Genomic DNA, 13,668 nt, shown 5'->3' on the forward strand with positions numbered 1-13,668 from the left:
AGCATGTTTCTTCAAAATTGAAAATTTGGTCCGCTGGAGGGAATTTTGGTCCGATTTTGGAAAAAATTTGGTCCAAAATAAAATTTTGTAGTGGCAACGCTGATGGGTAACCAATTTATGCGATTGCTTTACTACGGTGTTTTCGAGAGACCAACACTCATACTAACAAACAACGACAATCGTCGGTTGCATTGGATATTGGTGGTTGAATTTTTATTACCAATTGGTGTTTTAAGATTGCAAATATTGGTGTTTATTAAATACACTGGTCGGTTGCGTTAGATCGCAGCCGTTCTCTGGTGTGTATGTCGCACACGTCAGTTCATAACCTTTTCCAAATTTATTTCTCCGCAAGGTAATACTAAATCATACAATACAATCATCTAATCCATGATTGATTTATTTCGATGGTTTCTAACTTGTTTGAATTTTTCATTTATCGCAAATTTTATTTCATTTTCATATTGAACAAATTGGCATGTACTTATATATTAAAATGGGTTGTACTTACGAAAATATTCTTGCTTTGTTTGATCTAAAAACAAGTGGGCCGCAAATTTCTACGCATAAATTTTTCCGCAAAATATTGAAGAGAACGCAGTCCACTGTAGAAAAAGTTACACCTTGCATCATTATAACATATGACCTGTGCCGTTTGTGGTACTCTCCATTGATTGTTATTTTAAAGTAAAACGCATTTTATTCTATTTTTATGTTTTTTGGTTTTTTTCTGTATTGGGGTTTTGTATTTTCAAATAGGTTAAAAACTTATTTATTGATTTTCTCAAGTCTACGAATTTTTACAATATCTCTCATTCGTCAGTTAAAAAAAAAGAATTTATTTTCATCTACCAATACTAGGTTTCGTTCTTTTCTTTTTTTTGTGAAGAAGAATAATTAACTAAATACAGGATATTCATTCAAATGAACTACACTTACATCGGCAGAGGAATTTAACTTAAGTGTATGTAAATCTACCTTTATATTATGTGGGCTGGCATTTGGTAAACAAAAAAAAAAAAAACAAAACGACATAAACGCACGTAATGTAAAGAAATTCGATTATTTCTCCAATGATAACTTGGAATTGTTTTAGTTCTAGCAACTTCTTGTGGACTATACAACTTATGTTACACTATCTTTAGAGGGGAAATGTGTCGTAAAAATTACATTTTCGTTTAATGTATTTTAAAATTTGTTATTTGTTTTTCATAGATGTTTTCATGCCCAAGTTTGTGGATAAGTACCAAAGTTGGCTATGTATACGTGACGCATATTACAAAAACTTAAAACTCCAGACCCACTAAAAATTCTGGTCTAATGAGGGCCGCATATACTTTTGTTAGATTATTACATGTAGGTTGTGTTTTTTTTTAATTTATATTAATATTATATTCTAGATGTTATCCTTATGAAATGTTGTCATTATTTCTAATTTTACGCTTTCGTTTCTTTTTGCTCCTTCACTCTTAAGCGCGATTTTTCAAGTTTTTCGCTTTATTTCGTTTAATTTTGTTTTAATTTTTCTGGATATTCAGAAAGGGTCTTTCGTTTTAATAGCGACGATTTGGCATATTTTGTCTGGGCGCATTGCTGTTTGAAAGAATATATAAAATTATTTCAATTAGTTTCGGTTAAATATATAGAAAATATCTTTTTATTTCTTATGTTACGAGTACGTCTGGAATATCCTGAACGCGGATAATATATCCTAAAATGGATAAGCCTAAACTAGTTCAACGATTTCTCAAAATATCGATTTAAATGACATATTTATTGAAATGAATAGTGTATTATTATTTTGTTGAGGAATATATGCTCGCAGTTGGCTATCTTGTTAGTGTTTCCTATATAGCGTACAAGGATATAATCCTTAGGGAATATAAGCCCAAAAAAATATATTCCCAAAAACATATATGTTCATATATTGAGTCTCTTATTTTTTAGGAATCTTTGAAAAATTATAGCATTAAGCTTTACTAAGATCAAAAGAGAGAGAGAGAGACTACGAGACAAAGCATGCTTATTTATTAACCACCCAAAGCTTAGGTTAATTGAGTGTAATGGGAAAAGGCAAGTATCAAAAATAGGGCGACTATATCGTAGACCGACTGTTTCGTTTTCAATTAAATAAACAATAGGATTGCGACGTTAATAAATTAATTTGTTTATTATATGTACGAAGATTTCGTATACACGCATTTGTTCGTACTAAAATTGATCTCAAGTGCAACATAGATACATGAAACTATGGAGAAAAAATGTTTAACAAAACAATTAGAGAAACATTTTCTATCATATAATAGTGTACGTTTTGTTAATGAAGACATAAAATTGGATATTTATTCTTCCTTCGCAATAAATTCTAAAAACAAATAATAGAATGACAGAATATTTGTAAACAAAACTTACCGATTCATATTGCCACCTGGACCGCCACCGCCAAAACCTCCACGTCCCATTCCACCCATTCCACCCATTCCTCCACCTCGACCACCACCAAATCCACCTCCAAAACCACCGCGACCACCACTTCCCCGATTATGTCCAAAATCATCCTGTTGGAAATCATTAACTGCATTTCCTCCCCTTCCGCCACCCCCTAGAGGTGGAAATTGTTGTTGATAATCATCATCAATGGGATCCATGTTGCGACCAGGGAAATTACGTTTGAAACCTCCTTGTGGATTGGGACCAGGAGGTCCTCCAGGACCTCCACGATTGTTATTGAAATTTCCGGCTCCTCGGCTACCACCTCGATTTCCACGGTTTCCATTGAAATTTCCGCCACCCATATTTGGACCAATGGGACCTCCTCTGCAATTAATAAACACAAGTACATATATTATTTTATTTTTCCTGAATAGGTAGAATATAACTGGAGGAAAAGGAAGTTATAAACCAGATATAAAGGCTCTTAATTCAATCAGCTCCATGACAAGGGTATGATTGGGGAGGTTAAATCATTCGAAGCAAAAAGCATACTTTTCAACAAACATCGATATACCAAAGTTCATGAACAGATGTTAATGTCTTAAGTCATAATGTTTATATAATTTTGTATTCTATATTTTGGAGTAGTTTTTATTGTAATTTAACCTATATCGGCCCATGGCTTCAAATTACAACATCGAGCAAATAAATAAAAAAAAAATAAAATAAATTCAGTTCTAGCAAGACTATTTTCATAACATAACAATTTTAAATAAATTGCTGTACTTACACATTTGGCCCATTGTTACTTCTTCTCTGAAAGATGGTATCGTCACTTGCAAAATCAACATCCGCTGCAAAACCGCCGCCTTGATTGCCTCCACCATATTTAGGAGGTTGATTCGATGGTAATGTAAAACCACGGCGATCTTGTTGACCACCTCCAAAGTTACCACCTGAGGAGCTATTCATATTGCCACTGAATCCACTGGAGAAATTATCATTGAAGCCTCCAGCACTGAAAAATAAGAAGAACACAATTTTTAAATAACAAAACGAAATGATGCCTTAGAGAAAAATATTTCCAAAATATACTTTAGGATTAAGAACATATCGCCAACTGAAAATTGTGAATTGTGATTCCGAATATTGGAACATGGGTTATAGAAACGAGGTGCACTCTTCAAACAAATGTCTCAAAATTTTATTATTTCTATAGAAAATTTTCTCAAAATTTTGTTTCATTAGAAAATTTTCTCAAAATTTAATTTCTATAGAAAGTTTTCTCAAAATTTTATTTCTATAAAAAAAAATTCTCAAAATTTTATTTTTATAGGAAATATTCTCAAAATTTTATTTTTGTCGAAAATGTCTATTTTATTTCTATAGAAATTTTTATTTTATTCATTTATTTTTTATTTATTTCTGCATGAATGTCGATCAGATCGATGTCGATTATAATACAACAGCATTACTACTAGAAACACTTAAATATAAAAATATATAACTAACAATTAAAAAATATAGATCTAAAAAATTTTTTCTCAAGATTTATTTACACTATCTCAAAAAATTGTCCATACACCAAACTGTTAAAGCTATATTTCATTGTATCTCAGAAACTATGTGGCGGATTCGTTTAAAGTAAATTGTATGTTAAAAATCAAACTTGAATAATTATTTTCTATTTGATACCAAAAAAGATCGAATAAAATCAAATTATCTTGTTTCTGAGATACGATGAAATATAGTTTTACAGTTTGGTGTACGTTTGAGATAGTGTATATAGAAAATATTCTGAAAATTTTATTTCAATAAAAAATTTTCTGAAAATTTTATTTCAATAAAAAATTTTCTGAAAATTTTATTTCAATAAAAAATTTTTTCGAAATTTTATTTTTATAGGAAATTTTCTCAAAATTTTATTTTTATAGAAAATTTTCTCAAAATTTTATTTCTATAAAAAATTTTCTCAAAATTTTATTTTTATAGGAAATTTTCTCAACATTTTATTTCTATAGAAAATTTTCTCAAAATTTTATTTTTGTCGAAAATGTATATTTATTAATTACCTCTTAGTTGGAGGAATCATTTTGAAAAATCAAAGAAGCTTTGCAAATTTTAGAAATCTCAGTAACCTTTTTTATAGGAAATTTTTTCAAAATTTTATTTTTGTCGAAAATGTATATTTATTAATTACCTCTTAGTTGGAGGAATCATTTTGAAAAATCAAAGAAGCTTTGCAAATTTTAGAAATCTCAGTAACCAAACAAGTAAGGAAAGTCTAAAGTCGGGCGGGGCCGACTATATTATACCCTGCACCACTTTGTAGATCTAAATTTTCGATACCATATCACATCCGTCAAATGTGTTGGGGCTATATATAAAGGTTTGTCCCAAATACATACATTTAAATATCACTCGATCTGAACAGAATTTGATAGACTTCTACAAAATCTATAGACTCAAAATTTAAGTCGGCTAATGCACTAGGGTGGAACACAATGTTAGTAAAAAAATATTAAAATCTGGAGCAATTTTAAGAAAACTTCGCAAAAGTTTATTTATGATTTATCGCTCGATATATATGCATTAGAAGTTTAGGAAAATTAGAGTCCTTTTTACAACTTTTCGACTAAGCAGTGGCGATTTTACAAGGAAAATGTTGGTATTTTGACCATTTTTGTCGAAATCAGAAAAACATATATATGGGAGCTATATCTAAATCTGAACCGATTTCAACCAAATTTGGCACGCATAGCTACAATGCTAATTCTACTCCCTGTGTAAAATTTCAACTAAATCGGAGTTAAAAATTGGCCTCTACGGTCATATGAGTGTAAATCGGGCGAAAGCTATATATGGGAGATATATCTAAATCTGAGCCGATTTCAACGAAATTTGGCACACATAGCTACAATGCTAATTCTACTCCCTGTGCAAAATTTCAACTAAATCGGAGCAAAAAATTGGCCTCTGTGGTCATATGAGTGTAAATCGGGCGAAAGCTATATATGGGAGCTATATCTAAATCTGAACCGATTTGGCTGATATTTTGCAAGTTTTTCGAGACTCATAAAATATTCGGATGTACGGAATTTGAGGAAGATCGGTTGATATACACGCCAATTATGACCAAATCGGTGAAAAATATATATGGCTGCTATATCTAAATCTGAACCGATTTTTTCCAAAATCAATAGGGATCGTCTTTGAGCCGAAACAGGACCCTATACCAAATTTTAGGACAATCCGACTAAAACTGCGAGCTGTACTTTGCACACAAAAATACATCAACAGACAGACAGACAGACGGACAGACAGACAGACAGACGGACATCGCTAAATCGACTCAGAATTTAATTCTAAGACGATCGGTATACTAAACGATGGGTCTCAGACTTTTCCTTCTTGGCGTTACATACAAATGCACAAACTTATTATACCCTGTACCACAGTAGTGGTGAAGGGTATAAAAACTAGTTAGAACTTTCGGCCCAAACTGGAATATATCTCATGACTATTTCATATGCAAGGAGGTTATTAAATCTCGAAAGAATAATCGACTTTGTCATTTGGCAAAAAAACGATTATTGCGTTCTGGTGTTATAGGCCGACCAATCGAAAAATTTTGCAACATTTTTTATGGTAGCTTTAAATTTGGATATTAAGAAGTATTCTAAAGAATTTTTTATGCCAAAAATATTTAGTACATAGGTAGACTTCCATGATCGTTTGCTGTCGATCACTGGTTTTTCTTATGTGCTAGAAAAGAAAAATTAAGAAATTAAGCAAAAAAAAAAAAAATGAAACTCGAGTTTTCATGGAATAAATATAAAGAAACAAACTGTTGAATTTTAGACGCTAAAAGTCCCATAAACATGACAGCAGTACAACATTGTAAAAGATTTGACTAGACTTCGTCTTCGGCCTTTTTGGACGACAACAGCTTTGACTTGGTGTTCAACCAAAAAAAAACCGCTTCGGTCGATAATAATAATAAAATATTTTAACTTTAAACACTCGGAATATTATTTAGCAATACATTGTAAAAGATTTGACTAGACTTCGTCTTCGGCCTTTTTGGACGACAACGGCTTTGAATTGGTCTTCAGCCAAAAAAAAAACCGCTTCGATCGAGCTCTATCTAGAGTGTATTGTGTCTATTTATATGTTCCAAGTGCTCAAAATTTATCATTCATATTTAATATTATAACTTGCTAGTTTTTACTAGAAGTTTTAACTAGAGAAAAACGTCAGCAGACCTATCATAAACTCGGAGATACTCAAACGAATTATTGGTCCATTGTAACACCACAGTTTGCTAATGAGTACTTGCCGAATATTTTGAATTAAGGCCATAATCAATTAATGAATTTTATACTTACGCATTTATCCCACGGTTGGGACCACGATTTGGACCACCGCCACCCATATTATTCTGCCAATTTCCACTATCTCCACCATTGTTGCCTTGATATGAGTTATTGAAATTACCGCCTCGGTTGGGTCCAAAGTTACCACCACCACCACCGCCGCCTCTGTTGAATTTGCCGGCATTTGGCGGTCCACCCATATTCATATTCTGTTGTGGGTAAGGAGCCGAACGATCACGATCATGTTTGAAGCCTTGGCGCATGGGACCTGGACCACCGCCATTCATATTTTGAGGACCTCCACCACCACGACCACCTGGGAAATTACCACCACCGCCTCCACGGCCCATGGGTCCTGGCCCACTGCCGATAATAAAACCGCCACCGCCGCCGCCACCACCTGCAATATTTTGGTTTTCGTTTTGGTCATTTAACAAATCCAAAATGACGCCGGCCAATTGCAATGTGGCGGCTTGTTTCGCGTTATTAAATTGTTGTACATTGCCAGGGAAGCCAACTTAAAATATTAATGAAATGGACAATGAAAAGGAATAGAATTTTATCATGTAATGTCAATGTCATGCTCAAGTGATATATTACTGCTGCTGCTGTTGCATCTTGTTGGCTTCCCTCTAAGCCACAAAATTTTTATGAAATATTTGAAATAAATCTAAATACAGTGATTGACGTGACAACGTAAAATACAAAAATTTTTTTTGGAATGCCTAGTTAGATCTTCGACTTCTATCAAAATCGTTGAAAACGTTGATTGATGATAATTAAATAATTGACTGACATGATTAACTTTTTAATGAAAATAAAGGTAAGAAAAAGATTGCAATTTTTTATGTTTTAAACTAAAATATTAATTATCCCATTTCAAAAAAATAGAATTTATACTATTACACATATAATCAAATTAATAAGAACGCGTTGGCATTTTTTCTTCTTTGTCCTAACTCTAACATATTTTTTAATTTGGTGTTGTAACTACGTCATGTAACTAAAGTTCAATATTGGCAGCACTGATTCAATAAGAAAAAAACGCAAAAATGTCATTATTTTTGTTTCCTGTGTTCTCTTTGTGATGAAGCGCTTTATTTGGTTGGTCAAAAAAATAAGTACATTGTGCGTTTTTATATGAAAAAGTTTAAATTTTTCAGAAAGTTTTTTATTGGGTTTTTAGTGGCGATGAATTAATGCAAATAATAAAAAAATTAATCAAAACTAGTTACTAGATGAAACGAAAGTCATTGTAGTAGAAAAGACTGGTTTTAGCTCTAAGAATTGAGGGAAAATCTCTTTGAACGACCGTCAAATATTTTAAGAGATCGTTACTTTGTGTCCAAAAAGCCCTAAAGAAAAGAAGTTCTGCGAAAACACGTGGAAAACCAAGCAAGACACTTCGAAAAAGAGATAATCTTTTTGTCACTCTCCCAAAAAAAGACCCTTCCAAACACAGACAAATTTCTGCTGAAATAGGCAGTGGGATATCTGCACGATCTATTTGGCAGCAATTAGTGCATGCCAAATTACCCGGCCGAACAGTCAGAAAAGTTCCTATGCTACGGAAAAAAATTTGTAAGATGAGACTATGCTACGGAAAAAAATTTGTAAGATGAGACTATGCTACGGAAAAAAATTTGTAAGATGAGACTATGCTTCGCCAGAAAACATTATAGGTGGTCAGGAAATGGGGCAATATCATGTGGAACGATGAAACTAAAAACAAAAAATATTCTGAAATGGTAGTAGTCGTCGAATTTCATATGCGCTTCACAAAAATGACGGTCAAGCATGGAAGCGGGAACATGGTGGTATGGGGCTGTATTTCTGGTATGGCCCAGGTCGAATTTATCGCATTACTTATAAAATGACACTGTTCGAATATAGAAATATATTGTAGAACACAATGCCGCCGTACGCAGAAGAAAACATACCTCAAAGGTGGGTGTTTCAACAAGACAACAATCCTAAACACACTTCTCGCTTTATTAGAAATTGGTTCCAAGACAATGACATAACCCTTCTATATTGGCCTACTTAGCCACCAGACCCTAAACCCATTGAAAACCTTTGGGGAGAGTTAAAATACAGAATTGGGAATAAAACATTTCCATGCTTGACCGTCACAAAAATGACGGTCAAGCATGGAAGCGGGAACATGGTGGTACAGGGCTGTATTTCTGGCATGGCCCAGGTCGAATTTATCGCATTACTTATAAAATGACACTGTTCGAATATAGAAATATATTGTAGAACACAATGCCGCCGTACGCAGAAGAAAACATACCTCAAAGGTGGGTGTTTCAACAAGACAACAATCCTAAACACACTTCTCGCTTTATTAGAAATTGGTTCCAAGACAATGACATAACCCTTCTATATTGGCCTACTTAGCCACCAGACCCTAAACCCATTGAAAACCTTTGGGGAGAGTTAAAATACAGAATTGGGAATAAAACATTTAAAAATAAACAACAAGTTTGGAATTTTGTGCAGATTACATGGTATGAAAACTCAGATGAAACCAGTCGGAAGCTTGTAAGCAGTACGAGTATGTCAAAGCAAGTATAAAATGTTATCAAAATAAAGTTGGGTACACTGGTTGTTGAAATTGTAACAAAATTATGTTCAATTTAAACCAAAAAATTTTAAGTAGACCTATTTCACGATTTAGAAAATGTACTTATTATTTTGCCCATTAATTTTTGACTATTACTGACTTTGCCTTATTTGGATTAGTTTTTCATTTCACTTGTCTTTTCCAGAAAATTATTTACTTTTAAGTTAAATGTATGTCATTAATATGAATTATAGACTTTATTTTGCTTTTCAATAAATATATTTCTTAAATTTACCATGGAACATAAAAAAAAACTATTCTGTACTTATTAATTTGACCACATGTGTATATTCAATGACTCATCAAACTTTTACCAAATCCATGAATCGATCAAAAAATTAATTGAAATAAATAGAAGGTGAATAATTTGTCTCGAGTAAAAACTTAAATGAATTTCGTGATCAAAATTAATTATATTTTTAGATGAATCAACCCGCGGGTTGAAATTAATAAAAAATAATTGAAAGTGTGGAAGCAATCAGTTTCAACGTAACGTAATAGATCTATAAGGAAAATTATGAAGTATATTTTCTATATCAAAATGAATCTATGATTGATACAAACACTTTCAATTGATTTCATTATTGAAAAAGAAATTAAATGGCCTATTTGTTGAAAAATTAATTTACAGAACAAAATTCAATTTAATCAGAATTGTAAAGGGAGACATGGTATCGAAGAAAACAATAGTAGGGAAACACTCCAAATAGATTTCTGATATTTTTAAGCATTCCTAAATATTATTTTATTTGCCGTTCGGATTCGATTGCAAAGCCAAAGATAAAAAATATTTCAATGTATGTGGGATTTTCTCAATGTTGCTAGTTATCGTTATACACTAACTGATGGTTTCTCCTCCCGTTAAGTTTTAATTGGAGAATTATATAGATTCTATAAGTGTGTCTTACACAAAAATCAACGCCACTTTTCCCAAACTAAGTTATAGCTAATCCTAGCAAATAAGTTGGTATTTCAAGTAAGGAAATCCCCTCCCGAAGATGAATAGCTATATCAACAAATATATACATTGTTTCTGCCCAATAACCAACATCTAAGTCCTGTAAAACGCAAGCACACTAAAAAAAAATCGGGAATGGTCGGGAGGGAGTCTACCTCTGTCGTCATCCCAATAATAATAGTGTTTCAAACTTTCATTAAATGTGACATGCCGTTTGGATTATTATTTAAATCCTAACCTTAACATTGTTAAATCCTACGATAGCTCTTGCTATAGATCTTCCCGCATCCTCTATCTCCGATCTAAACTCACATTTTAGTTCTCATACTCAGAATTGGGAACAAATCTACTTTAGCACAAGTTGTTAAAAATAAACAAAATTTTTTTTTGAGTGTAGGAGAAGGGATTTTAAATCGAAAATGCAAAGTAAAAAATTTGTCGGAAAAGCCTAGTTGAGATATCGACATCTAAAAATCGGTATTTTCCTTTATATTTTTGTTAATTCTGACAGCAATTTTTCATGAAATCAATAAAATTCAGTTTTTTGTGCATATTTGGTATAAATAGTACATTTTAAGCAGAAAATATGAAGTAAAAATTTTGTCGGCAGAGCGTAGTTTTCGAGATATCGACCCTTAAAAATTGGGTATAGTTGGCCGGCCTTCGGCAGGGTTTTGAGACTTTCTCCTATGGACAGAGTCCAAAGTGGGTTAACGCGAACCCAAAGTGGACAGGTGGCGGGCCTTCGGCCGGGGTTTGAGACTTTCTCCTATGGACAAAGTCCAAAGTGGGCTAACGGGAACCCAGGACCTCTCCGGGTCCATGTTATTCGAAATATTTTACTTTTAGAATGATTATGTGCGATGGATACTAAATCCAATATACGTGATCATGAAAAACCGTAACTCCAAAAATAGGTCTTTCCGCCAAAAAGTGGTATATTACATTTTGTGCTTAGAATCGAAAAGACTACACGCTGGCCAAAAATTTGACCAATCGGAACACTTGTACTAAAGTAGATTTAAGCCCAGAATTGTTTTAAAGTCCATATAAGTGCGGCCTTACGTTAGGCATAGTGGCAGCCCAATATTTTAGGTTCACTTAGACTATCACAATGATACTACAGGTTGTGAACTTCTCTCTTTTATCATTGACACGTAACCAAACCTATCACAATGGACTGAAGAGTCTAAGTGAGCCTGAAATAAAGTGGCATGTAACTCAAACCTCTTGCCCCTCTTACTCAGACTACTAGCCCATGGAGCCGCTCCAGTAAATTCTTCAGTATTAAAATAATTACGCTAGCATAGTTTGTATTCTGCACGTATGAGTCTTCTCAGTCCACTTGCAATTCAGATTTATCATTTATCTTGTAAGTTTGTCTCTACAGCACGTAGAGTGTTCCTTTAAAACAAAATTAACTAACCAACTTTTAAACTGCGCTACAGATATGTAATCCTTCCTATACAGTCATATGTCAGGAATGTAACTGCTAAAAACAATGTGAACTGCTCAGTTAAAATTAACCGACAACATAAATGTCTTTAATTTTCTTTTGAATAACTCAAATTCAAACTCAATGCGTTTTAATTTCTTGTTTGCTATGTATAAAGGGTTGTGCGTTAGGATTTTAATTTTAAGTTTTTTTTAGTTTCGTTTTAATTATAAGGTTAAGTTTTTATTTGGAATACTAGAGCTCTATTGATTGAATTTCTATCAACATGTTGTCCAGAAGGGCGTTGGTTGATTAAATAAATAAATAAATAAATAAATAACTCACAGAGACTATCGGAGCCCCATGAAAATGTTAATATTTTCATTCTTTCCTTCAATTTTTAAACAAAAAACCCAATCTTTATAAAGAATAAACAACATAAATAACCGTTTATCCATTGTGCTAATACTTTCGTCGTTCACTGTATTCAAATAATTAAATTGAAACTTACCACCGCCTCCGCGACCGCCTCCCATTCCACCACCACGTCCACCTCTCTGAGGTCTTCCTCCTTGATTAGGCCCACCTTGAGGACCGCCACGCTCTTTCGGCCTACCATGTTCAACAACAATTGATTGTCCCTTGAAATCGCTAGCATTCAAGGCCTGAATGGCGCTCTCCGCCATTGCGGCATTTTTCATGTGAACGAAGCCGCAACGATTCATGACATCACATTCAACGACTACACCAAATTCTTCAAATAAATGACGAAGTTCTTCCGGCTTTGTGCCTGGAGGTAAACTGCCGACAAAAACTTTGATAGGTTGCTAGAAAATATACATACATAAATAAAAATCGTGGCTAAAACAACGCTTTTGTTATGGAGGTATTATGAACTTAGTATCTCTAGTCTGCCGAAGGTTATCCAATAAAAGTTAAAGATTCGTTGATGTGAAATGTGTCATTCACCTGTACATTTTTCATCATTTTAAATTATTTACTTACAGCCATTTTGTTTTTTTTCCTGGTGGTATAATAGACAGCAAACTCTTCAATGAAACGTGAAAACGATAGAAAATAAAATCTTGACGCGGGCGGCTGATGAAACTACCCTGCCTGGAGCTCCTTTTAATATGGTGTCAATGCTATTTAACAACCCTGTTAGTAAAATAGCTTATTAATGTTATCAACACAAACGTTTGAAAAATGCTAAATTTCAACAATTTTTCAAGCCTATTTTCAAAAGATTAGGGTAATACTCAAGTTGAGAGAACCTCGTACTCAACGAAAACAGAAATTACACTCAACAGTTTGAATTTGAAATGCATAGCTACTTGATGTGAGGCAAATTAACAATTACCATTGTTGCAATTATATTTATTTTTTTAAATTTCCAGCAATATGAATTCACAAAATAACCATTTTAAACTGATAACAGGACGTAAATTAAACTGAAGATGTAATTCACGTTTTCATCAAGAAGATGTTGAAGTGGAAAAACAGTTTTTACCAATTTTAATTGATGGTATTTTCAAAAGTTTCTGGAAACTTTTTCTTGTCGATAGGCCACCTTAATTTTTCGGTCTGCTTCTTAATGTTTCTAAGAATGTAGCATCCAAAGATTCCCTAATGCGCTTTACAGAGTATCAGTTATTCCGGACGGAATGTCGGTGTTTGTAAAGAATCTTACAGTGTGTCAGATCAATACGACTTGTGGGCGATGACTAAATAATCGGTAGATGTGTTATCGATCCCATAAACATGCAGCAGTATCGATTATGCCTTCGGACTTAACTTATAATGTGCACAATACATGGGATATGATCGACACGAAAACTGT

General features: G+C 33.2%; 1 protein-coding gene across 3 annotated transcripts in view; it reads right to left on the reverse strand.

Moving 5' to 3' along the window:
- The window catches only part of LOC142237164 (uncharacterized), a 30,072-nt gene extending 17,124 nt beyond the window's left edge, over window positions 1-12,948 (reverse strand). Inside the window, exons 1-6 of one of the 3 annotated variants that reach the window (XM_075308692.1) lie at window positions 12,834-12,948; window positions 12,340-12,655; window positions 6,822-7,209; window positions 3,224-3,451; window positions 2,413-2,817; window positions 698-1,593 (exon numbers count right to left, since the gene is read on the reverse strand). In XM_075308692.1, coding sequence (XP_075164807.1) covers window positions 1,554-1,593; window positions 2,413-2,817; window positions 3,224-3,451; window positions 6,822-7,209; window positions 12,340-12,655; window positions 12,834-12,839 — 1,383 coding nt within the window. In that variant the 5' untranslated portion in view covers window positions 12,840-12,948 and the 3' untranslated portion in view covers window positions 698-1,553. Of the gene's footprint in view, window positions 1-697; window positions 1,594-2,412; window positions 2,818-3,223; window positions 3,452-6,821; window positions 7,327-12,339; window positions 12,656-12,833 lie in introns of those variants that run through there. The other 2 variants (XM_075308558.1, XM_075308623.1) reach the window with 2 other exon arrangements.
- Window positions 12,949-13,668: the final 720 nt, after the last annotated feature.

The sequence above is a fragment of the Haematobia irritans genome, chromosome 1 (genome assembly GCF_050003625.1).
Source record: "Haematobia irritans isolate KBUSLIRL chromosome 1, ASM5000362v1, whole genome shotgun sequence".
NCBI lineage: Eukaryota > Metazoa > Arthropoda > Insecta > Diptera > Muscidae > Haematobia > Haematobia irritans.